Source organism: Oncorhynchus gorbuscha, linkage group LG05 (genome assembly GCF_021184085.1).
Source record: "Oncorhynchus gorbuscha isolate QuinsamMale2020 ecotype Even-year linkage group LG05, OgorEven_v1.0, whole genome shotgun sequence".
NCBI lineage: Eukaryota > Metazoa > Chordata > Actinopteri > Salmoniformes > Salmonidae > Oncorhynchus > Oncorhynchus gorbuscha.
Genome location: NC_060177.1, coordinates 66,318,835 through 66,345,426, shown reverse-complemented (window position 1 = coordinate 66,345,426; position 26,592 = coordinate 66,318,835). Strand labels below are relative to the sequence as shown.

The following is a 26,592-nucleotide window of genomic DNA, read 5'->3' as shown; positions in this document are numbered from 1 at the left end:
TGTAAATAAGAATTTGTTCTTAACTGACTTGCCTAGTTAAATAAAAAGGTTAAATAAAAAATGTAAATAGGCTAGAAGAAGTTCAAAAACTTATTAGCACAATGTGATCCAGATATGACTGTGAAGGCAAGGGTTGGTTTGGGGTTGTTTAGGGTTATGCAATAATGTTGAATAAGTAGTATGGCTTCATACTGTCCAGGACATTCTAGACGAAAAGGCATAGTTTGAATTCTGAACATACCAGTTCTACTGGTTGTGAAAACTGGAACCACATTAGTGAAATATTGCAAAATAGTCCTGTATATGCCAGAATAATTGCACAATAGTTTGTATACTCAAGTACCAGCAACAATATGAATATCTCGTTCCATACCTTCCAGTCTATTTAATGGGAATGTATTAATTTATTAATACATACATTTAGTTGCATTTCCTCAATTTGCATTCTGGGATGTGAGTTAGGTTTATTCACAGTACTTTAAGTGTATAGTCCTTCCATTGACATACTTCCTAGACTTGTGACATGTGCCGTCGGGAATGTTCTTGGGGACCTTCAATGCTGCAGAATGATGGAGGCCACTATGTTCTTGGTGACCTTCAATGCTGCAGAATGATGGAGGCCACTATGTTCTTGGTGACCTTCAATGCTGCAGAATGATGTAGGCCACTGTGTTCTTGGGGACCTTCAATGCTGCAGACATTTTGTGGTACCCTTCCCCAGATCTGTGCCTCAACACAATCCTGCCTCGGAGCTCTATGGACAATTTATTGTTTTTTTGCCCTGATATGCACTGTCAACTGTGGGACCTTATTTACAGTAGACAGGCGCCTTTCCAAATCATATCCAATTAATTGAATCTGCCACAGGTGGTCTCAAATCAATTTGTAGAAATATCTCAAGGATGATCAATGGAAACAGTATGGACCGGAGCACAATTTTGAGTCTCATAGCAAAGGATCTGAACACTTATGTAAATAAAGGTATTTATGTTTGTTATTTTCAATAAATGTGCAAACATTTCTAAAAAAACTTTTTTTGCTTTGTCATTATGGGGTATTGTGTGTAGACTGCTGAGGATTCTTTATTTTTTTAAATCCATTTTAGAATAAGGCTGTAATGTAACAACATGTGGAAAAAAATCAAGGGGTCTGAACTCTCTCCGAAGGCACTGTATATATTCCAGAAACAATCACTCAACCTTTGCACTTACGAAATGATTCACAATCACTGATATTTCTCCACAGGGTCATATTTACTAAATCTGTGTGTGAGATTTGAGTTTTCAGAAAGCCCGTGCCAAGTATGTTATTCCTACGACTAGATTTTGAATCAGGACAGCCCCGATATCTGGTGAATAGTCAGGGAAGCCCCAACATCTGACACTCAAGTTGATCAAATTACACATCTCATTTACTATCAATAGGAGTAGTGATTACTCACACAATAACAAAAAAATGACAATAAAGCAATTTCAATATGCATTTTCGAAAGAAAGAGGAAAGAAAGCATATTGGATGATCTTTATCTCAACCTGCACATTTATAAGCAAAGGCCTTTGCAACTTTGACCAGATCTACACAACTATTTGACATGGGACTCTGTGGTGGTGAGAACTGAACGTTTAATTTTTATATATTGGAGACACTCAGTAAAGATGTAATCTGCGGTCTCTTAGACAAAACATTGCACAATATTGTTGATCTTATAGTGAAGATTACATGGGTAGTGTAAGTGATTATAGTAGAAATATTCATGGTCTTTTAAGGACCAATAGCATTTCGATGATAAACTTACAGGTCAGATATGGGTTGTGTTGGAGACTAACTTGAGTGCCCTCTTTCAGTGTTTTACCTGTTCCTGTGCCTTACATCACAAGTAGCAGCCTTCAAATGGACACAGATGGCAACATATATGATGTTGCGTCATGGACAAAAAGAGTTGGACTACTTGGTATGTTTAGCAGCCTTTTCCTGAGTGTTAAAAGGTTCATGAAACTAAAACTCTATAAAGAAAACCAAACAACATTAGCACTGATTAACTGTAAATCATTGCCTTCATCATAAATGCAATCAATGATGATTATATTGACACTGTAGAGCCTTTTAACAGTAGAAAATGACTTTCATTTCTCTTTCATATTCCACTAGAACCAGCCCGGGATTCTTCCCCCCCATACTGGGCCCAACCAGGTAGGTTGGATCCAGGAGCCAAAGATGAACGAGAAGATCACCGGAAAACATCTTTCTGCCTTTCTTTGTTATATGAGTGAAGCTGCCAAACTGAACATGGAAAAGAGGGTGATCAATGGACTCAATGAGGCCTGTCAACATATCAAAGACCTGAAATCCTGGATGTGTAACAACCAAGACTGCCAAGAAGTGTGCCAACTCCCTTTTGATGTGAACGACCACCACGAAACTCTTCTGTTTGTGAAGAGGCTTCTCACCCTCTACACACAATGGTTGATTAAAGGAACAGAGTAATATACAATATGCCTACTTGATGTCTAGCTTTATTAATAATTCATATTTATTTATGACATTTATTTATTCATCAGTGTACTGGTCAGTGTCTTATCAATTGAACACTCTTATTTGGTTCCGGGTCACATTGAAAATACAGTTTTTTTTGTCAAAGAATTGGCTATATCATTATGTTATCATTTGTGTCATACAGGAATGTTACCAATTGTTGGAAATGCTATGTATTGTACCTGATACACATGAAGTAACATGCAAAAAAATACTATGTTCCATTCATTAAAAATGTTTCCGGAAATTGTACCGTTTGACATACTTCCTAGACTTGTGATGTGCCGTCGGGAACGTAAGAAAGTAGGATATTAAGGTTACCCAAAACACAAGAAAAACACAAACCATGTAGGAAAAAAAACTATTTTCTTTACTACAAGAAAGAAAATATTTACAACACTAACTTCTCAGAGGGAACAAACAGACAAGGACTTCCAAAAAGTAATCTCATAAATGAAATCTTCCTTAGACAAAATTGTTAATACTTGTTTTAGAACTTAAACCATGTCATGATTCTTGACAGAGGAATATTTCCCACATAGTAACTGCTTTGCAAACAAAACAAGTTTAAATCATCATGACATCCATCTGCTCTTGCCCTTTGATTATTTGCATAGCTCCAATTCTCTTAGAATGGAACAGAAATAAAACGTTTGATCTGAATGACGTTAGATGAATGTTAGCTGTGATTAGCCCTAATGCTGTCTGAGTTGGACAATAATGTACATGTGGGGCTCAGAATCTTGATCTGTAACAATAATATAGTCCCCAGTCATCGGGTAAAGGGGACTCCACTCGTAGAGTAGCAAAGGGTGCAAAAATTAAGTGATCACAGTTAAGACATGTACTAAGGCCTCTCAAAAAGCACACTATAAAACCCCCATAAAATATACATTCATGAAATATACAACCAATGCTGCTAGATTTGACATCATTCAAAGTAAACTGTTGTTGTGCATCAAGTAATAAATACAGAAAAATCATTAGACTTCCTGAGGAGAGTTTACACAAAATGTGCTAAGACATAACAAACAAAAAAATAAGACACAAAATATCACACTGCAACAGTAATACAGTATCCATGCATGTACCGTTCTGGGGTGCATTTCTCATAAAGGAGTAGTCTCTAGACAGATGGGATGCCTCCCACAATGTGACAACGTAGGTTGGTGGTTCCAAGACTAATAAAGGAGAGGGGCGTAAAATGTATGTTCCTATATTAATTTCAATATGGCCTATAAAAGTTGCATCTTTGACAAATAAGCTCTGAACTAGGAGAGACATGCATCTTTGAAAGGCTAGCTTGATTATGAGAAACAAATATAGAACATACATACGCTATGTAACCTGTATGCTTATGGCCGACGCTTGTCTTCAGCTTAATGTATCCTAAATGTGTTTGTTTGGTTAAAGGGTACAGCATAAACACTCACCAGCGCCTCCCTTAGCGGAACAAAAAGAAAATAGCAACATTCACCACATAATGTTTGAATGCTCCTATAACACAACGTTTCTTTGTTTAATTGACTGAATGGAAGGTAGGCTGCAGCGTATGATGTTAAATGTACAGTGAGTGTAGTGTGCCCACCAAGTGCGTCGCATTTGATCTTCGGACCACTCAGGGTCCATTCCGTAAAAATGCATTTTCCTTAAGTGAAAGGTGAATACTATTCCATGGATAACCCTTGGCTTAACATTATCTGAGGATATTAGACTTCTGGTATGATTCAGTACAACCCCCCAAGAAAAGGGTAGAATACCCAGGACGTCTGTCCACAAAGGACTGGGACACCCTCCCTCCCACCAGATGCATATGAGCTGAATGATGAGAATGAAAGGCCAGTAGCAAATAGTTACTGTTGAAGGCTTTCATGGTACTCAAAGCATGCTGCCAATCAACGCTAAGCTTTTGGTTTGTTTTATAGGCTTTTTGATGGCAAGCTCAATGTATCCACACTCATCGTCATACAACAGAGTAAACAACAGAACCAACTGAATCTCACTCAACTCCTTCAAGAGATATTTCCCTTTTAAGACAGTTCATAGGCCATCTTATACCTTAAATAATTTAAGAGCTGAATAAAAACAAAAAGATAAAACAAAAATTAGCAAGTATGCTAAATGGTTGAAGCGCCATGTTATTTGTCTGCGGAAGTGAGCCTGAAAACAAGCTGGTAGTTCTCCTGTCAGCAGTGTTGAAGGTTACATTAACAAAAGAGCAACAAGGGCAGCAGGTCGCCTAGCGGTTCAAGCTCTGGGCCAGTAACTGAAAGGTTGCTAGATCGAGTTCCTGAGCCAACAAGGTGAAAAATATCTGAGCAAGGCACGTAATCCTAATTGCTCCAGGGTCGCCTTTTACAATGGCTGAACATGGCCATGACCCCACTCTCAGAGGGTGTCCCAGGGGGAGTTGGGATATGCAAAAAACACAATTCCAATTCACACATGCGTATAATACACACTTGTACATGTGTGAAATAGGACAAATATAAGCACCTACATTATTGCTGTGTTCAAAAGATGCTGTAAAGTTGTTCCATAGGTTGTGTGTATCAATCCTCCAAAGTAATGCACCGAGCCTGGGTTGTTGACAGCAAAGCCCAGTCGATGTGTAGGAATGATAGGTCAGTGAGCTGGATAAGGTCACGCACAAAAAGACCCTAAACATCATGTCCTGTTCTGATGGATAGGGTGGAAGACAAAGGTAATCCAAAGAGGTTACTCTAAGGCAAACTAGTGCTGGTGCTTTTTCATACAATAGAGGAGTTTGTGGTAGGGGCCCTCAGTGGCGGGCTCTACTAGAGAGTACTATGACCATGCCCTCTATCTGAACCCTTCTTCCGCTTCCTCTCTCCTGAGGGTGCGGCTAGGAGTCTGCAGAGTGCCTGTGGGTGTTGGTGACAGCCTGGGTGGCTTCGTCAGGCAGCAGGTTAGGGTCAGTAAGGACAGATGTGCTCGTGCTGAGCTGCCGGAGAGTGCTCAGGACCACTGGACAACAGAAAGACCAATCAGCTATACACATTCATCAGAGTTGACATTTTGTGTGACAACAAGTTACACAAAACAATGTCAAATTTTAAATTTCTCTCTCCATAAAATGATATATGAAACAATCATGAATGAATGAATCGTGAAGTGATGAGTGAGAAAGTTAGAGGCATAAATATCATACCCCTCCACAGACGGTCATGTGCTAGCTGTCTAGTCTGTGTTTTATAAAATGTGCAATAAGCATAACAATATGCATTTATATGAGGAATAAAACAAAGATGAAGACAAGGAGCTAGCATGCCACAGTAGGGCTTCAGATTGTGTAGCTGACTCTTCAGGATCCTACTTCCTGCAGTATGCTAATCAGACAGTAGTAATATAACCTAGTGAAATGAACGGTCTCCAGCGAAGATAATCTCTGACGTCAACATCCCTCCCTCATATCACGAGATCGCTCCTCTGAGTGCAGGAGGCAAATGTTGGCCAAGAAAAACACTGAATGTGTTCTTTCTTGTAAATAAATTACAGGAAAAGATTGTGGGTGATAGAGGTTGACAGATCATGACACCATGACACCAAACTTTCCTTAGAAAGCATTGGGGGTGGAATGGACTTTTATACATTCTAAAGAAGGAAGTATAGCATAACGTCACACATGCAATCTAACACCTACAGAAAGACAGTCATTCAAGTAAAAAGCATAGGGAAATGCCAATGGAATAATTAGCCTCACTCTCCTACTTTGACACAGCTACCATTTAATTGAAAACAACATGTGTGTGTGTGTGTGTGAGGGAGGTTTGGGGTGCTACGTGGGGTTTACTTACTGGGCCTCAGCACAGGCAGGGAGCAGTGACAGTCCAGCCATTGCAGTGTGGTCTCGCAGAGCTCCCCTTTGCTTGTGGTGGAGACCGTCCCATTGAAGGACTCAAACAGGGGCTTAATGATGATGCTGAACTAAGGATGGTGGGTCAAGGGTCAAACACACTATTGAGAAAACAGATCTGAATTTGCATCCTATTCCTTTCTCTCACTGACAATCAAGATAGATATACTCAGATGGCTCATGGAACAACAGTCCTTCAGTGAGGTCCAAAAGTATTTGGATAGTGACATGTTGTTGTTTTGGTTCTGTACTCCAGCACTTTGGATTTGAAATTATACAATGACTATGAGGTTAAAGTGCAGACTATCAGCTTTAATTTGAGGGTATTTTCATTCATATCGGAAATTGCAGCACTAGATATAAAATGCTAACCTCCCCTGTTATTGGTAATGGTGAGAGGTTAGCATGTCTTGGGGGTATGATCTTTGTGCCTCAAATTTAGGTCACTCATCATTATTCACAATTCATTCAGGATAATCCATAATAATGGTAGCAATCACAAGTGTTCAGAAACTAGGGCCTCCCGAGTGGCGCAGCAGTCTAGGGCACTGCATTGACTCCAAAATGACATCTCATTTACCACTGGTTTCTATTGGGCCAAAATAATCTGAAACACAACCAAAACAAAGTACAAATGCATCCAAAAAGTTTATCAAGCTTGATGTAGTCATTGTGTGGTAGGATTATGGGATCAAATACTACACTTTTGACTATGTTAATACATACAGAGCATTCGGAAAGTATTCAGACCCCTTGACTTTCTCCACATTTGGTTACGTTACAGCCTTAAATCTCTAAAAATGTATTAAATAGTTTTTGACCCTCCATCTAAACACAATACACTATAATTACAAAGCAAAAACAGGTCTAGACATTTTTGCAAATGTATATTTCAAAACAAATGAAATATCATATTTACATAAGTGTTCAGACCCTTTACTCAGTACTTTGTTGAATCACCTTTGGCAGCAATTACAGCCTCGAGTCCTCTTGGGTATGACGCTACAAGCTTGGCACACCTGTATTTGGGGAGTTTCTCCCATTCTTCTCAAGCTCTGTCAGGTTGGATGGGGAGCATCGCTGCACAGCTATTTTCAGGTCTCTCCAGAGATGTTCAATCAGGTTCAAGTCCGGGCTCTGGCTGGGCCACTCAAGGATATTGAGACTTGTCCCATAGCCACTCCTGCGTTGTCTTGGCTGTGTGCTTAGTGCCGTTGTCCTGCTGGAAGATAAACCTTTGCCCCAGTCGGAGGTCCTGAGCGCTCTGGATCAGGTTATCATCTAGGATCTCTCTGTACTCTGCTCAGTTCATCTTTCCCTCAATCCTGACTAGCCTCCCAGTCCCTGCTGCTGAAAAACATCCCCACAGCATGATGCTGCCACCACCATGCATCACCGTAGGGATGGCACCAGGTGTCCTCCAGGCGTGACACTTGGCATTCAAGCCAGAGTTCAATCTTTGTTTCATCAGATCAGAGAATCTTGTTTCTCATGGTCTGAGACTAAGTGCATTTTAGCAAACTCCAAGCGGGCTGTCATGTGCCTTTTACTGAGGAGTGGCTTCCGTCTGGACACTCTACCATAAAGGCCTGATTAGTGGATGGCTACAGAGATGGTTGTCCTTCTGGAAGGTTCTTCCATCTCCACAGAGGATCTCTAGAGCTCAGTTAGAGTGACCATCGGGTTCTTGGTCACCTCCCTGACCAAGGCCCTTCTCCCCTGATTGTTCAGCTCTAGGAAGAGTCTGTTGTTCCAAACTTCTTCCATTCAAGAATGGAGTCCACTGTGTTCTTGGGGATCTTCAATGCTGCAGAAGGTTTTCGGTACCCTTCCCTAGTTCTGTGCCTCGACACAATCCTGTCTTAGAGCTCTACGGACAATTCCTTCAACTTCATGGCTTTATTTTTTCTCTGACATGCACTGTCAACTGTGGGACCTTATATAGACAGGTGTGTGCCTTTCCGAATCATGTCCAATCAAATGAATTTACCATAGGTGGACTCATAGCAAAGGGTCTGAATAATTATGTAAATAATGTATTTGTCTTTTATTTTAATAGATTTGCAAACATTTCTAAAAACCTGTTTTAGCTTTGTCATTATGGGGTATTGTGTGTAGATTGATGAGGATTTGTATTTATTTAAACAATTTTAGAATAAGTCTAACATAACAAATGTGGAAAAAGTAAAGGGGTCTGAATACTTTTCGAAGGCACTGTACTCTACACTCATAACCTTTCACAAGTCTGAAAGCTGAGGTTAGGGTGCTTTCCAACAGTCAAACGGTGGCTCTTCTTTGCTGATATAGAGAATCTTATCTTATCCATCTGATCTAAATAAAATGAACAAGCATAATATTAAAAGTAGCCTGATTGAATCTTATATTATTATGACAAAGTTATGTTCAATGTCAAGGATAAGGGTAAAAGGATACAATCCAAAACCTCCAGTTCTGAAGTGTGCGGCTCTTCACATACTCATCAAACTTCTCCCGCATGTGGTCGAAGCGGTGGCGTGTGATAGGCACTCCAGTAGCAGGCAGCTGCTCCTGACACACACTGTGGCACAGCAATAACATACAGATCAGATTACTATGTAATGTATACTGACACATGGTATCATCACATATGGTAGGGTGTACACTCACTCTGCCCAGATGCACTTTGGTGATGAAATTTTACTTCCTTATGTTATAAAATATATTTTACAGAGACAAAAAGTATTATTCATGTTCTGAATCATTCAGTGAGGACTTTAGCATATCATTAACAGTATATCCAAAAAGTCAGATTTTGCAACCTAATACATCCAAAAACAAACCATGACCTCTTGACAAAGCTGTGCAGGTTTCTCTGAACAACGTGAGGATTTCACATTTTGTGGCCGTTCTTCAAAGTTGTTTCCACAGGTCGAAAAAAAACTAAATTAGCATTGACACGAGCTAAATTAAATATAAAAGACTTTGAAAATAAAAAAACTTGGTATACGTTCAGTGCTCCGTTGACATTTCACAGAGACACACTTGTTTAGTGAGAAATCTTTCAGAAATAACAGGAATTTAGAATAAATATGAAATGCTTATCCTAAAATATGAAAATACTACGTCAAAATCAATATCCATTTTTCCTCTATATTGTTTTATGTCCTGCAGATGCGAGAAGATGAGCTCAATGGGAAAGTAGCTTGCCAGGTTTAATTCATGCATGCTATGCAATTTTCACATTTTTTTACCACTATTTTTCTCTGGCCTCCATTAATTTATTCACCCTAATTCTGGCCACCCTGCAAGGGTACACACTCCAATAACTTTTGAATGGATTACAATAAGAGACGTGGGGTTTGGACCATTGGTTTTCTTAGAGGACTATATATACAATTAACATATTTTTCCCATTGGTTAAAAGATGTGTTTTTGATTGGACACCCTACATGTGACTGTGTACCAATAATGAAAATGTTTCATGAACTCGTCTCCTCAGAGGAGAGTAATAACAGATAACAGTGAGGCAGTACGTACTTTATGGAGGCATTGATCTCCTCAATCTCCTCCCGTAGCCTCTTGGTCTCTTCCTGCATTTGCTGCCTCTCCTGCTGCAGCTTCGCAATGTAGTCAACGGTCTTCTGCAGCGTGCCAGCATTACTGATCTGGTATTAAACACAACAAGAATGGGTGGCGATATTGGGAAGGTCATGTAAAAATATATATATATTTTGAATAGTTTAAATAAAAGCTTTGGGTTGCATGTTGGAACATTCAACAGTGTGATGGTATCCATCTTTCTTGCATTACTTTACTATTTGTACCCTGCACCTGAAAATAACAGGATAAGCATATACAATGCTTCTGAACTGAACTTTAAATAAAAGCCATCAAAAGCTAGATTTGGAAGATATGAGTATGATGACTCAGAAGACGGATGACAGACATAATGGCTTTACATTGGACTGGGACTTGAGAGTAGGAACCAGGCTGCTCAGTGTTTTGAAGCCAATGTTGATGTTAAAGCGCCTCTTTTGTTCAGCAGTGATGTGGGTCACCCTACGGCTCTGGAACAGATAGGGAGGAGAGACAAGTATCATCACAATGATCAGTGTCCACAATGCTTCTACAGCAGGCACCCTCAGCACCGGACCTGCTTGAAAAAGCTGAAATTATACACAGTCAAAGAAACACACAGAGAGAGAAGCAGATAGGCATGTGGGCTGATGATACCTGGTTGGACTCGTTCTTAGAGAGGGCTGTGCTGCTGCTGCTGAGGGGAGACTTAGGACTGGAGACCTGCTCTGACCCACACGGTGACCCCTGACCTGAGCCATGCTCCTCATGCCCTGGGAGAGACAGATGATCCAGAGTTGCCAAAAACCATCACAAAGACTGCTACACCAGTGAGCACCAACTCACTAAGACAAATCAATAATGTTATGGAAAGCAGAAGTGCTCTAAACATTACAAAACAATGTGTATGAATGTGTTACCATGCCACATCCTGTATGGCATGTAAAGTTATTAGATCGATAGCTTAGACAGGAGGAACGTACCCTCTGACACTTGACTGAGGTTAGTGTACATACAACAGAAAGAGTAAGGGCTTGGCGTATGTCACTCACCAGTACAGTCCTCTTTATTGATAATGAGCTGGGGTGACTTCGGAGTCTGTGGAAGGATATGAAATCCAGGAGCCTGAGAGAGAGGGATGGGAAGAAATAAAACACAAATTAAATGAAAACGAACTAACATAAAACTGGGTTCAGTGTAAAGTAAGGCATGCCCTTCAGAGCAGACACGGTCTTACCCTTGGTAGGCTTGAGGAGGCGATGACCACGCCAGTTGAGGGAACCACGTCTGCTTTCAGGGGAGTTGGAGTAACAATCACTGCACTGGTATGCACTGGGAAGGGGGCTGAGACAGCAAAATATTTGACATTACCACCGTCACAGAATAAATGCTGATTTTTTCTCATTTATTTCATCTCTGATATTGAGCTTGGATGTCATTGATGATCTTTGCTAGGATCATTTGGGCTCAATTGCTTGCAAATATTGACTAGGTTTCATTCAGTTTTTCATTACAATAGTGACTGACTATAAAAATGACAAACAGTATTGCCACCTTGTGGTGTGATCACAATATGAGATCGCTCTCTAGTGAAGCAGTAATCCCCCACTTCAATAACTGGTAGTGTTTTGGGAGTAGCACCTGCTAGGCACGCATTAAACCAATATTACATTCAATATTAAAATCAATACACCATTCTCATCCATCAATAATGAAATAGTTTGGGACGTGATTAACTCACTTGTAAGGATGAGGTGAGATGAGGGGATGGGTTTGGCAGGAACTATCCTTTGCACATGGCATGTCTTTTTGCTGGAGCAAGAAGGCTGGATGGGTCTGGGCAGGGCAAAAGTCTGGGGGTGTTGGAGGGGAATGGCAGGTGAGGGTGCCAGGGGCTGGAGGGGGGGTGGTGGTGGTGGAGGAGTCCGGGTTAAGGAGCTGAGCTCAGAACCCTGACTGAAGGTGGTGGCAGCCTCACTGGGTGTAACAATGGAGGAGGCGGTGTGTGTGATGACAGATGGGGGTGGGGAACCGTCCAGGCTTGTAGCATCGTCCAGGGGTGGGGGGGCTACTGATGTTGCTGTGACAGAACATTGGCAGGGCTGGGTGTGTGGCATCGTGGGAGGGGCTGAGGGTTGCATGAGGGAGGAGCCTCCAGCCTGACCACTGGGGGGCACTGGCGCAGTGAATAGAGGCATGTAGTTCTGTACATAGGAGGAACCTTCATCGGTCCCACTGGTTTGATTGGCCATGAGGGAGGAGATAGGCAGGGGGGCTGGGGAGACGAGTCTGTGGTCATGACTGATGGACGGTAGGTCAGCTGAGAGGTGCATGGAAGACAGAAGCTGGCCCTGTCAAGTCACAAGGACAGAAGAAAAGAAAGCACATTTATAATGTTATCAGTTAGTCAAATTATGTGAAAACATCTAAGAATAAAGGCAGGAGTGTGTTAGGTCTGGGGGTATGTTAGGGCTGAGGTTCACAGTGACTGGGTTTAGGGTTTTACCTGGGATTGAGAGCTGCTGCTGGGTAGAGGAGTGACGGATGAGGCAGTGAGGGAAGCAGGGGGGAAGATGGGCTGACGGAGGCTGTGAAATAAGTCTGGGAGAAGTCTCTAGGTAAGTTAAAATTAGTATAACATCCACTCCACCAACATGTGTTAGGATATGCCACCTGCTGTATTACAGTCAACTGCATGGGACTAAGAGGTTAGGCAGACTTCACACAATGATTTGGAGCACAACGCAGTACATTAATGATTTTTGTGTTTTTTCGTCACAAAATCGGTGGCCTATGGCACTTGCAACGCAGATTCTCTCGGTGCGGGCACTGTTGTGTAGATAGGGAGGCTCTATTTTACCAACAAACTTGCTTGGTTGAAACATTTATTTTGGTCCTCTTTCTCTTCTGGCACAATGTTGTTTCACAAAAGAATGTACTCTATATTATAAATGTAAACTAATGTAAAAAAATAAGCAACAGTAGCTAACCAATTGGCAAAAATGTGCACATTTTCCCACCAGTGGTGTTTTTCCACCAAACGGACTTATTGCAGATAAAAATGATATTTTTTGCTTTCGTTTTCATGTATTGAGTAAAACTAAAAAGGTTCAATGTGTTTCCATCATATTTCAACTCTACTGTTGTGTTAAATTGCAAATGTTCCTACTCATGTGCTCTAGCCAACAGCTCACAGATAAAGTGCAGGTAGGCTATTCTACATGATGAGATTATTATGGATAAGAGACAGAATATTTGTATTTGTCAAACGCCAGTCAAGCATCGATCATCATGTCACCAGAATAAGACCCTCTGTATTTATTAGAAAAGAGCATCAAGTTCATCACTGTGCACTTTCACCACCCTGTGAAGTTCATAATAACTTCTTTCATCTGTAGCCTAATAAACTGCTTGGTTTTCGAGTCATAGGACCACAAACCATATCATCGCGTGACTACAAGTTTATTTCAATATTATATCAATATTTGCGCTTAAGCCACCTAAGGTCGATGTCCGCGCCGCTGAGGAAATGTAATTAGCATAATACAAAAAAATCAGTCAGTTTAAGCTAGAGATATGCTGTTGTTTTTTTACATGGGATGTGACCCATTCCAACGCATCCGCCTATGTCGCACTTTCGCATCAGCAGTGAAAGGTGACAGAGCTAGAGCTGTGAGACATCCCGAAGATCTGTCTTCTCACAAAATCGGCTATAGTGATCGAATGGTTTGGCCTATAAACTATGAAAGATGAGACGCTCATGAACACGATCGTATTCTCTGTTTTTCTCTACGACCCCCACAAGAGTCTTGGGACTCGTCTGAAATAGGTACAGCTGATTTGTCAACTTCTGTCTATAGCATCCAAACAGTATGGGTTAAACACTGTGCAAAGATTGGACTCTCAAACATGCCAGTTATCTCGCTCTAGGATGCCCACAGGCCTCGCAAGACTCGTCTGAAGGTCCCGCGGTACCAGGTTAATAAAAAAATAAAAATGGAAGTAAACACACACACACACACACACGCACATATATACACATGCACATATATACACAATTTTGTTTCTGGTGTCCTTTGACAGCTCTTTGGTCTTGGCCATACTGGAGTTTGGAGTGTGACTGTTTGAGGTTGTGGACAGGTGTCTTTTATACTGATGATAACAAGTTCAAACAGGTGCCATTAATACAGGTAACGAGTGGAGGACAGAGGAGCCTCTTAAAGAAGAAGTTACAGTTACAGTTACAAAATACTTATTTTCCACCATAATCTGAAAATAAATAAATAAAAAATCATATGTGATTTTCTGGATTTTTTCTCTCATTTTGTCTGTCATAGTTGAAGACATCTTTTAAGTGGGAGAACTTGCACAATTGGTGGCTGAATAAATACTTTTTTGCCCCACTGTATGCATGTATAATATATATATATCCACACACACACACACACACACACACACACACACACACACACACACACACACACACACACACACACACACACACACACACACACACGTTGTTGGATTGGATGCGCGCTGTGCGGCTTGGTTGGGTTGTGTTTCGGAGGACGCATGGCTTTCGACCTTCGTCTGTCCCGAACCCGTACGGGAGATGTAGCGATGAGACTAGATAGTAATTACGAACAATTGGATACCACGAAATTGGGGAGAAATTCAAAAAATAAAATAAATAATAATAATAAGTGGATTCAGCTATTTCAGCCACAGCCGATGCTGAGAAGTGTATAAAATTGAGCACACAGCCATTAAATCTCCATATTAATTTTTTTTATTTTACCTTTATTTAACCAGGCAACCTTCCGGTTACTAGTCCAACGCTCTAACCACTAGGCTACGCTGCCGCCCCATAGACAAACATTGGCAGCAGAATGGCCTTACTGAAGAGCCCAGTGACTTTCAATGTTGCACCGTCATAGGATGCCATCTTTCCAACAAGTCAGTTCGTCAAATTTCTGCCCTGCAAGAGCTGCCCCGGTCAACTGCAAGTGCTATTATTGTGAAGTGGAAACGTCCTGGCGCAACAACGGCTCAGCCGCAAAATGGTAGGTCGCACAAGCTCACAGAACGGGATCGCCGAGTGCTGAAGCGCATACAAATTGTCTGTCCTAGGTTGTAACACACTACCGAGTTCTAACCTGTCTCTGAAAGCAATATCAGCACAATAACCATTTGTCAGGGAGCTTCATGAAATGGGTTTTCAAGGCCAAACCGCCGCAAACAAGCCTAAGATCACCATGCACAATGCCAAGCGTCAGCTGGAGTGGTGTAAAGCTTGCCGCCATTAGAATCTGGAGCAGTGGAAACGCGTTCTCTGGAGAGATGAATCACACTTCACCATCTGGCAGTCCAACAGGTGAGTGTTGGTTTGGCGGATGCCAGGAGAAGTCTACCTGTAAGAATGCGTACTGCCAACTATAAAGTTTGGTGGTGAAGGAATAATAGTCTGGAGATGTTTTTCATGATGATTTGGGCTAGGCCCCTTAGTTCCAGTGAAGGGAAATATTAACGTTACAGCATAGAATTACATTATAGACGACTGTGCTTCCAACTTTGTGACAACAGTTTGGGGAAGGCCCTTTCCTGACAATGCCCCCGCGCATAAAGCGAGGTCCATACAGAAATGGTTTGTCAAGATCAGTGTGGAAGAACTTGACTGGCCTGCACAAAGCCCTGACCTCAACCCCACCAAAGACCGTCGGGATGAATTGGAAGAGACCTAAATCGCCCAACATCAGTGCCCGACCTCACTAATACTCTTGTCGCTGTATGGAAGCAAGTCCCCACAGAAATGTTCCAACATCTAGTGGAAAGCCTTCCCAGAAGAGTGGAGGCTGTTATCACAAAGGGGGGACCAACTCCATATTAATGCCCATGATTCTGTAATGAGATGTTTGACGAGCAGGTATCCAGATACTTTTGGTCATATAGTGTATATAAGGAGACTGTTTAGTGCTAAGTGGCCAAAAAAACCACTTCCAAACAAACCTCCTTTATATTAATTTGTTGGGGGGGGGGGGGGGGGACACTAAATGTTGTTCCAAGTAGCGAATCTGTTACTCAATGTGTTTGGGCTAATAACAGTTTTTAATCAAATAATTGTTTAATATTTTTTGGGGATACTTTAAGGAGTCTTAAAAGTCTAAATCAAATAGATAAACTATCCTTGGTATGGCCTTCTTAAAACAATTCCATATAGCTTAGCAGAACCCCCCCCCCCTGGTATTCCCTGTTCACTCATGACTGCACGGCCAGGCACAACTCCAACACCATCATTAAGTTTGCAGATGGCAACAGTGGTAGGTGTGATCACCGACAATGACGAGACAGCCTATAGGGAGGTCAGAGACCTGGCCGTGTGGTGCCAGGACAACAACCTCTCCCTCAACTTGATCAAGACAAAAGGAGATGATTGTGGACTACAGGAAAAGGAGGACCAAGCACGCCCCCATTTTCATTGACAGGGCTGTAGTGGAGCAGGTTGAGAGCTTCAAGTTCCTTGGTGTCCACATCAACAAACTAACAAGGTCCAAGCACACTAAGACAGTTGTGAAGAGGGCATGACAAAACCTATTCCCCCTCTGGAGACTGAAAAGATTTAGCATGGGTCCTCAGATCCTCAAACATTTCTACAGCTGCACCATTGAGAGCATCCTGACTGGTTGCATCACTACCTGGTATGGCAATTGCTCGGCCCACAGAGGGTAGTGCGTAAGTCCCAGTACATCACTGGGACCAAGCTTCCTGCCATCCAGGACCTCTACACCAGGCGGTGTTTTTTTACTGCTGTTCTTTAATTACTTGTTACTTTTTTTTCTTATTCTTACAAATGTTTTATTTAAAAAATGTAACTGCATTGTTGGTTAGGGGCTCATAAGTAAGCATTTCACTCTAAGGTCTACAGACATTTTATTCGGAGCATGTAACTAATACAATTTGATTTGATTTACTCGCATAAAAACAGTGGATGGAAACGTGGATAGTGTTGCTATAAATCCTGGAATACAAAAGTGATGAAAGCATAACCGCCGTTCCTTGATCTGACCTATATGCTATGCATCAAAGTAAATTATTTTGAATTTATAAACATATATAATCCCAGCAACTGTTCGAACAATATATCAAACAACATTGTAGCCTAATTAGATATTATTTAATTATAAATCGGATTATTTGACATGGGGGAGATGTTGGAAGCTGAAAGGCTAGCAGCTTGCTTTTTTTAGCAAGCAAGCTGCTAGCGGAGAAGCCTACAGGCAACTGGCAGGCACAAAACGAGGTAATGTAAAACAACACCGAACTTTCATTACATGTAGCTATTAATCAAATATGCAGGTGTTTCTCTTAGAAATGAGCTAACACTGGTGATGATGTTCTATTTCATTTCTAGTCAATCTACCACATCATATAAATCATGACCTTTCATGACCTTTTGGGTTAGGTGATAGGAGCAGAATTGCAAATTAACCAGTCAAACTATTCGGGGGTCTAGGTACACGTGGATGGGCGAGGGTATCATTTTACCAAAAGGTGCACGTTGCTCCCCCCAAAAAATATGACTCCACCCAAGCGAACACACCGTAAATCTGATCTGTGGATCGGCCTTAACATGGTGCTCCAAGGTCCTGTTAAAGTTTGTGCACTGTGCAAGTGACATTATTTTGGAGTTTGTCACTGTGGTAGAGTGCATTGTCATTACCTTGCAATGGCTCAAAGGAGTCCATAAAATCCAGGTTGGGCTGTAGGGGGATGAGTCCAGGCTGGATCATGTCTGCATTCCCTGCATGAGCTATGGAGAACAGGTGGACACGGATGGGGTGTGAAAAAAAAGTTGTTGAAAAGCAAATAGATTTTTCCAATAGATCTGGTTGAAGGCTTGGGTGGATCTGAGTGAACAGAAACAGGCTTGGTGTATGGAATGGGATATTGGTGGCGGGCCCTCACCTATCTCCCTCGGATTGGGCCAGGCCATGGGCTGGTGGGAGGCCAGCGTGGAGAAGAGTGTGTCAGAAAACTCTGACATCAGCACGTCCATGTCAAAGAGTGGGTCCATCTCCATGGGGACAGGCGACTCACGGCTTTTGCGAGCAACTCGGCGCACGGCCATTTCCTCATCCTGACAAAGGGACACACGGAATGTGTCTGGAAAGATCTCCCCAAACAGCAAAAACTGCTCCTCTGGCCCCTTATGGTGTTCAAAATGCAACAAGCCAGCCAGTCAGTTACACAAAAAACATGCAGTGCACATACTGCACAAACCATATCAAATCATAGAACTAATCTATTTAACAGTTATGAAACATGCAGACCACATACTCAAATTGATTAAAATCAGCCTCTTCAATAAAACACATGCCTCATAACAATCAAAATACAGACCAAGCAGTGTTTGTTTGCACAATTGAAGTAGGGGGGGGGTGTAACTTGTAACATGCAAATGTAATAGGAATGTGGATCTGTGTTTGTGTCATTAATTTGATTGTTTGACAAAATTTCTGTTTTCACATTTCTTAATAAGGACTCTTGGAAGACAAGCCCTTGGTGAGCTAAGAGATCCTAATAACATAAATCAAATCAACATAGGATACAGCTTTCCACCCCACATGTAGTAAATGTATGTAAATGGCCTATTCTTTACTTTATTCTTTGTCATTTTCACAGATGTCAGATGTAGTGATTATTTGGGTGTTACCCTTATTTTTTCACTAGCACTACTTTATTACCTCATTTGAATCAAGGAAGCACACAAGAATGCATACCTTGAGAAGGCTTGAGAGATCGTCATCCTTGTGCTTCTGTAACTGTGACAAATTGGAAAATCAATGTTATGTGGCAGATTCATATAGACATAAAATTATAACATGGAGTAGAGCATAGTAAATGTAGTACATTCATCAACTAGTTGCCTCACCATCCAGTTAAAGCAATATATATATAAAATTAAAGGCACAATCTGTCAACAAAATCCATTACCCTACCCTTTTCTTGAAATATGTCCTCCACTTGTGATACTCTCGAATTACAATTTCAATTCTTCTTTTCCAATATTTCCCCTCTGTGGCTATTGCCTATAGAAGACAAAGGGAGAGGGAGAAAATAGTGTGGGGATTGGTTTAAGTGGTAAACAGTAAGGAGAGAGACATGGAGTGGAACAGAGGAGAGAAAAAGAGAGACATGCAAAGGAGCTAAACGATACATACGGGATAAAAACGTTGTCCCAGAGAAGAATTGGGTTAAAAGGTGGAGCAGTGGTATGGGGCAGTGGTATGGGGCAGTGGTATGGGGCAGTGGTAGTGTGCTGCATATTATTTTCTATGATTTTGTTATTGCCGGGGCAGCATGTAGCCTAGTGGTTAGAGCGTTGGGCCAGTAGCCGAAAGGTTGCTAGATTGATTCCCCAAAATGACAATGTAAAAATCTGTCAGTCTGCCCCTGAACAAGGTAGTTAACCCACTGTTCCTAGGCAGTCATTGTAAATAATAATTTGTTCTCAACTGACTTGCCTAGTTAAATAAAGGTTCAATTAAAAAATATCCCCCAATCCACTGCCCTTTCTTACCTCTGCCGGACGATGGTCCTCTATGTCCATGGTCCCATCCAGAGGAGTGACAAAATGGCAGACAGGGTTGTCTCGCTTCTCCACATCTGTAGAGTAGAACACATGCAAGAGCTACCAGTTGAGCAAAAAGAACACACCACCTATACTAACATAGTAGTGAATAAGAAAACGCTTTTTTAAAGAAAACATTAAATATGATTCATACACTGTAGACTATACTTCTCAATCATAAAGGGATTCAAGTGCCATTCAGTGGCTCTGCAGACCCAACCCTGGAGCAATCGTTAAATCAAATATTTCTTTCAGCCAAGTTCAACCTGGCGTTTATACTATGTTACAACAGTGAGGTTGCTGTATTTAGTGGGAGACAATAGAATATGAAGCCATGCGTGGAGCTCTTACATTGCATGTACCAGGCCCTCCAGATAGCGTTGTTGAGACGAATCTTGTCTCTCCACAGCAGCTTCAGGCCTTTGAAGTTCTTCCATTTTGGTGACACTAACTTGCCGCTGAAAAGGCAGAAGATAACACAAGCCTTCTAATGACCTACTCAAGCGGGAGAGGTGCAGATTGGCAAAATGAAGAGGTGATTTTAACAATTAGGTAACCTCAAACTGATCAGATTCCTGGGGTCGGCAGGTAACCTAGCAGTTAAGAGCGTTGGGCCAGTAACCAAAAGGTGGCTGGTTCGAATCCCTGAGCCAGCAAATTGGAAAAATGTGTCGTTCTGCCCTTGACCAAGGCAGTTAACCGCCAACAACAACTGCTCCCCGGGCACTGATGACGTGGATGCCGATTAAAACTGCCCCCCCTGCATGTAGAGCGGTTGGGTTAAATGTGGAAGACACATTTTGGTTGAAAGCATTCATTCAGTTGTGCAACTGACTAGGTATCCCCCTTCCCTTATCCCTTTTCCTAGAACAATTGTGGAAGTCACCCATCATTTCAGACAGATCAACACTATCCTAAGTGACAGTAAGACAACTCTGAAAAGGGTAACATAACCAGACCTAGGTTCAAACACTATTTAGCATATTTCAATTACTTTCAAAATACTTGTTTTGGATATTATTATTTTTAATACAGTGCATTTTTATATACAAATAAATACTCCCATGCCTTTGAAACCAGGTCTGTTTGTTATTTCATAAAATGTATTTAGAAATAAGTATTTTAATAGGAAATTATTTGAAAATACTTCCAATAAAAGTAGTTTGTGATTTGGTCGACATGATTTGAAAATACTAAAAATACATAAAGAAAGAAAGTAGGCCTATTTAAAGAACAAATCAAATACACGTGTATTTCAAACCAGGTCTGAACAGAACACCTGCATCCATAAAGGGACTAAAGCATTGTTCACACTGGCAGTTAGATTTTTTTTTGCATATCCGATTCTCATCTTTTTCCTGGAGTCTGAACAGCCAAAATATCCATGGAATTGGATACTTCAAGACACATTTCAAACCAGATTCATAGGGGATTTGAAATCAAGACACAAAAATCAGATTCATGGCCATGCGACTTGTGTCTGAACAGCTGAATCTGATTATTTGACCTCGTGTTTAAATTTTTTTTTTACTGTTATTTGGCATATCTTATTGCTTGCTTGTTATTCTGTTGACAGTTTGGCAAGAACATGTGGCAGCTGACTAGCAATTGTTAATTGTTTACAATGAATTTAGTGAATGTGTGCTAGCAAACTAAACAGCTAGGTAGCCATCTATGGTTATCCAAAAATAACTTATTTTGAAAGTTGGATCATCTTATCTTTTGACACTTTAAAAGTGTTCTTACACTACGATTTTGAACATTCAAAGCAACTGGGAAACTTCCATGGCAGGCATTGTTGTCACCTTAGCTTGCTACACAACAACAACTTCTGAGTGAGAGGAAGCACGAGCACCACCCACAATCAGCCGCCACAGCACACACACCCGCCACTTGCGTAGCCATTTCAGCAAATGTCTACAGTCAACACACAAATCCGATTTGGTCACTGGCTGTTTGGACAAACAAAACTGATTTGAGCATTAAGGCCTGCAGTGTGAACAAGGCTTAAGTAGACCACCGTTGACAGTGACAATAGTGAGAGGCAGAGAGCTTAGGTGAGGCAATGACAAGGCAGTGGAGGTATTAGCATGTCCGATATATCATGAACAACTTGTATCTCAAAAGGATCTAACAGTATTTTCACATTAGGCCTATATGATGTTGTCTTTGACTGTAATGAAGGGAATCTGCGGCATAGAATGACATGATACTTAAAACTTAATAAATCCTAGCATTTGCCAAGAGGGACTACCTAACCCAATTGAGGGATCAAATGGATCCTTTCGGTGTTTGCAAACATTACCGCACGAGGGGATGCGTGTGAATTGGTGGCAGAACAAGGGTGAGCTCTTATAGAATGCCAGCAAAAAAAAGCCCCTATTTACATGTTGCATTTCACACTACTTCTGGATTATAATTGGATGTTAATGCTCGTATGAATGTCCTGCTTAATATAATGATTGTGTCATCATTACAAATCAACTGCATTATACTTTTTTTTTAAACACTTAAACTTCAACCAGTAAAATGGTTCTTTGGCTAGCTTTTGCTACAGCCTATATCAATGAGCGTTAACATTCTAGCTAACAACTGCTGCATACAAAATAGTTATTTTTGCAAAGACCAAACATAATCTAAGCGGCTGTTCAAGTAAGATTTTTTTTAAATATTATAAGTGTATGAGAACCCAAACAAGTTGTTTTGTTTACAAGTAATAGAAACTTAAAATCTAGGCTGTGTTGAATAGGCGCAGATGGTGATGGTTCTTACTCCCACCAAGAGACGCACTCATCTATGTGTTTTATGTACTGCAAAAGGGTCTATACTGTTCCACTTCAAGCAACCACAACGTTATTATGGACGTGTCCACCAAACTTTTAGAAGATGATAGCACACAGCCTAGTAATATAATCTGTTCACTGTAAGTAATGGGCAATTCATAGGGCTGAGGCAAACCAAGGAAGACAAACTACCAACAGGACAAGAAAAACAAGGAAGAGGACATTCAATTCGAAGGACATGTTGTCAATGGCCAGTGTTTAGCTAGCCTAACCTATATCAAATGACCCAATGAGCATAGACTCAATGAACTACAGGGACATCAGAAAGTATTCACACCCCTTGTCATTTTCCACATTTTATTGTGTTACCTCCCAACTTTAAAATAGATTAAAATAGAGATTTGTCATCACTGGCCTACAAACAATAACCCATAATGTTAAAGTGGAATTATGTTTTTACAAATTAATAAAAAAATTAAAAGCTGAAATGTCTTGAGTCAATAAGTATTCAACCCCTTTGTTATGGCAAGTCTAAATAAGTTCAGGAGTAAAAATGTGCATAGTAAGTTGCATGGACTCACTGTGTGCAATAATAGTGTTTAACATCTGTCTGTAACCTTACAATTATCTGTAAGGTCCCTCATTCAAGCAGCAAATTTCAAACACAGATTTAACCACATAGACCAGGGAGGTTTTCCAATACCTCGCTAAGGGCAACTATTGGTAGATTTGATTAAAAAAAGCAGACATTGAATATCCCTTTGAGCATGGTGAAGTTATTAATTACACTTTGGATGTTGTATCAACACACCCAGTCACTACAAAGATACAGGCGTCCTTCCTAAGTTTCCGAAGAGGAAGGAAACCGCTCAAAGACTTCACCATGAGGCCAATGGTGACTTTAATACGGTTAGAGTGAAAGGAGAAAACAGAGGATGGATCAACAAACATTGTAGTTACTCCATAATACTCCTAAGTGACAGAGTGAAAAGAATGAAGCCTGTATAGAATACAAATATTCCAAAACATGTATGCTGTTTGCAACAGGGCACTAAAGTAATATTGCAAAAAAATTGGCAAAGTAATTCACTTTTTTTGTCCTGAATACAACATTATTGAGTACCACTATATTTTCAAGCATAGTGGTGAATGCATTATGTTATGGGTATGCTTGTAATTGTTAAGGACTGGAGAGTTTTTCCAGGCAGAAAAAAACCTGGAATGGAGCTTAACACAGGCAAAATCCTAGAGGAAAACCTGGTTTAGCCTGCTTTCCACCAGGCACTGGGAGATTAATTCACCTTTCAGCATGACAACCTAAAACACAAGGCCTAATCTACACTGGAGTTCCTTAGTGGCTGCATTACAGTTTTGACTTATATCTACTTGAAAATATATGGCAAGACCTGAAAATGGTTGTCTACCAATGATCAACAACCAATTTGACAGAATTTGACACAATCCAGGTGTGGAAAGCTCTTAGAGACTCTCCGGTGTAATCGCTACCAAATGGTGCTTCTACAAAATATTGACCCAGCGGTATGAAGAGTTAAGTAAATGAGATATATTTGTGTATTTAATTTTCAATAAATTTGACAACATTTTTAAAAACATTTATTTTTTTCACTTTTTCATTGTGGGTTGTTGTGTGTAGGCGGGTGAGAAGAAAAAAATATTTTGAATTCAGGCTGTATAACAACAAAATGTGTAATAAATCAAGGGGTATGAATACTTTATGAAGGTCCTGTATATATTTTGCATAGAAATAAAAACTTTTTTCTGCCCCCTGACTAGTGAACTGAAACTATCAGTGGGTTGAGGACATGTCTTTCCACTGAAGCCAAGATGATGGAGCGGGTGATTCTCACGTAATTGTCATCTCACGTAATAGTAAAAAGTCCCTGTCTTAGGTCAGTTAGGATCAGCACTTTATTTTAAGAATGTGAAATGTCAGAATAATAATAGAGAGAATTATTTATTTCAGCTTTTATTTCTTTCATCACATTCCCAGTGGGTCAGGGGTTTACATACACTCAATTAGTATTTGGTAGCATTGCCTTTGAAACGTTTGACCCGAGTTAAACAATTTAGTTAGCCTTCCACAAGCTTTCCACAATAAGTTGGGTGAATTTTGGCCCATTCCTCCTGACAGAGCTGGTATAACCGAGTCAGGTTTGTAGGTCTCCTTGGTCTCACACACACTTTTTCAGTTCTGCTCACAAATTTATGGGATTGAGGTCAGGGCTTTGTGATGGCCACTCCAATACCTTGACTTTGTTGTCCTTAAGCCATTTTGCCACAACTTTGTAAGTATGCTTGGGGTAATTGTCCATTTGGAAGACCCATTTGCGACCAAGCAAATGAGATGTTGCTTCAATATATCCACATAATTTTCCGTACTCATGATGCCATCTATTTTGTGAAGTGCACCAGTCCCTCCTGCAGCAAAACACCATTACAACATGATGCTGCCACCCCTGTGCTTCATGGTTGGGATGGTGTTCTTTGACTTGCAAGCCTCCCCCTTTTTCCTCCAAACATAACGATGGTCATTATGGACAAAGGACATTTCTCCAAAAAGTAAAATCTTGTCCCATTGTGCAGTTGCAAACCGTAGTCTGGCGTTTTTATAATGGCGGTTTTGGAGCAGTGTCTTCTTCCGAGCGGCCTTTCAGGTTATGTCGATATAGGACTAATTTTACTGTGGATATGGACACTTTTGTACCCAATTCCTCCAGCATCTTCACAGGGTCCTTTGCGGTTGTTCTGGGATTGATTTGCACTTTTCACACCAAAGTACATTCATCTCTAGGAGACAGAACGCATCTCCTTCCTGAGCGGTATGACGGTTGCGTGGTACCATGGTGTTTATGCTTGCTTACTATTGTTTGTACAGATGAAAGTGGTACCTTCAGGCATTTGGAAATTGCTCCCAAGGATTAACCAGACTTGTGTAGGTCTACAATTTGTTTTTGTCTGGGGTCTTGGGGTCTTTTTATTTTCCCATGATGTCAAGCATAGGTCACTGAGTTTGAAGGTAAGCCTTGAAATACATCCACAGGTACACCTCCAATTGACTCAAATGAAGTCAATTAGCCTATCAGAAGCTTCTAAAGCCGCGACATCATTTTCTGGAATTTTCCAAGCTGTTTAAAAGGCGCAGTCAACTTAGTGTATGTAAACTTCTGACCCACTGGAATTGTGATACAGTGAGTTATAAGTGAACTAATCTGTCTGTAAATAATTGTTGGAAAAATTACTTGTGTCATGCACAAAGTAGATGTCCTAACCGACTTGCCAAAACTATAGTTTGTTAACAAGAAATTTGGGGAGTGGTTGAAAAACGAGTTTTAATGACTCCAACCTAAGTGTATGTAAACTTCTAACTTCAACTGTAGTAATGAACAAATGACTTATTAGTAAACAAAATGTTATTTTGAAGATTTCATTAGCGAAAAACAAAGATCTGAGTCATGACATTTGTGATAATATAACGTAAATTATCTTAACACATTTTGCTGAATAACTACCACAATGTAACTCCCAGTGTTTGCCTGTACTATGGCAAACTAGATAAACAATTAAATAATGAATTGACAATTAATTAAAGTGTTTAAGTAATGATAAGCAGGTTGCGGAAAATAATTAATATTTCGGTAATGAGCGTTACTTTTTTGACCAAGAAGTTTTAAAAACATAACGATTATGCAATTAGCTTTTACCTATGAACTAAAAGGGTCAATAGAGAATTGTTCTGAAGTATGAGGAATGGGGTATGAGCTTCAATTACAAATAATCAAGGATAACAATTAATCCAAGATAGGAGACTTAAACATCAAGATAAAATGAATTAAAATACATTCACAATGTTGGACAACGGTTGTGAATAGGGCTGTTGCTGTAACCCGTATTACCGCCACACCGGCAGTCACGAGTCATGAAGGCAGTCAAATTCCATGTGACCTTTAAGTCACTGTAATTAGGCTTCTCCGAGCTCTCATGCTGCTGACGGCACCTTTCCAAACTTGCTAACGGCCTGGTACTCAGCACTCTATTGTCCCTCTAATCATTCTGACATCAATGCAAATGTGATAGAAAATCGAATAAAAGAGCCCATGAGCTCATGTTGCACAACATTTCTTGTAGCCTGTGAGAAAGACCCGATCACGTGATGGAGAGCCATGTGAGTGAGAGGTGCTCCGGAGCGCGCAGCACCC

At 40.7% G+C, this 26,592-nt stretch overlaps 1 protein-coding gene across 4 annotated transcripts in view; it reads right to left on the bottom strand.

The window, feature by feature from the left end:
* Window positions 1-2,881: 2,881 nt before the first annotated feature.
* Window positions 2,882-26,592, bottom strand: part of LOC124036324 (MLX interacting protein) — a 39,420-nt gene continuing 15,709 nt past the window's right edge. The window contains exons 2-17 of one of the 4 annotated variants that reach the window (XM_046350763.1): window positions 19,944-20,050; window positions 19,542-19,627; window positions 18,961-19,050; window positions 18,742-18,777; window positions 17,927-18,098; window positions 17,682-17,771; window positions 12,471-12,565; window positions 11,706-12,315; window positions 11,202-11,308; window positions 11,017-11,089; window positions 10,622-10,737; window positions 10,348-10,455; window positions 9,926-10,053; window positions 8,843-8,966; window positions 6,351-6,480; window positions 2,882-5,520 (exon numbers count right to left, since the gene is read on the bottom strand). In XM_046350763.1, coding sequence (XP_046206719.1) covers window positions 5,399-5,520; window positions 6,351-6,480; window positions 8,843-8,966; window positions 9,926-10,053; window positions 10,348-10,455; window positions 10,622-10,737; window positions 11,017-11,089; window positions 11,202-11,308; window positions 11,706-12,315; window positions 12,471-12,565; window positions 17,682-17,771; window positions 17,927-18,098; window positions 18,742-18,777; window positions 18,961-19,050; window positions 19,542-19,627; window positions 19,944-20,050 — 2,194 coding nt within the window. In that variant the 3' untranslated portion in view covers window positions 2,882-5,398. Of the gene's footprint in view, window positions 5,521-6,350; window positions 6,481-8,842; window positions 8,967-9,925; window positions 10,054-10,347; window positions 10,456-10,621; window positions 10,738-11,016; window positions 11,090-11,201; window positions 11,309-11,705; window positions 12,316-12,470; window positions 12,566-17,681; window positions 17,772-17,926; window positions 18,168-18,741; window positions 18,784-18,960; window positions 19,051-19,541; window positions 19,628-19,943; window positions 20,051-26,592 lie in introns of all 4 variants that reach the window. The other 3 variants (XM_046350762.1, XM_046350760.1, XM_046350759.1) reach the window with 3 other exon arrangements.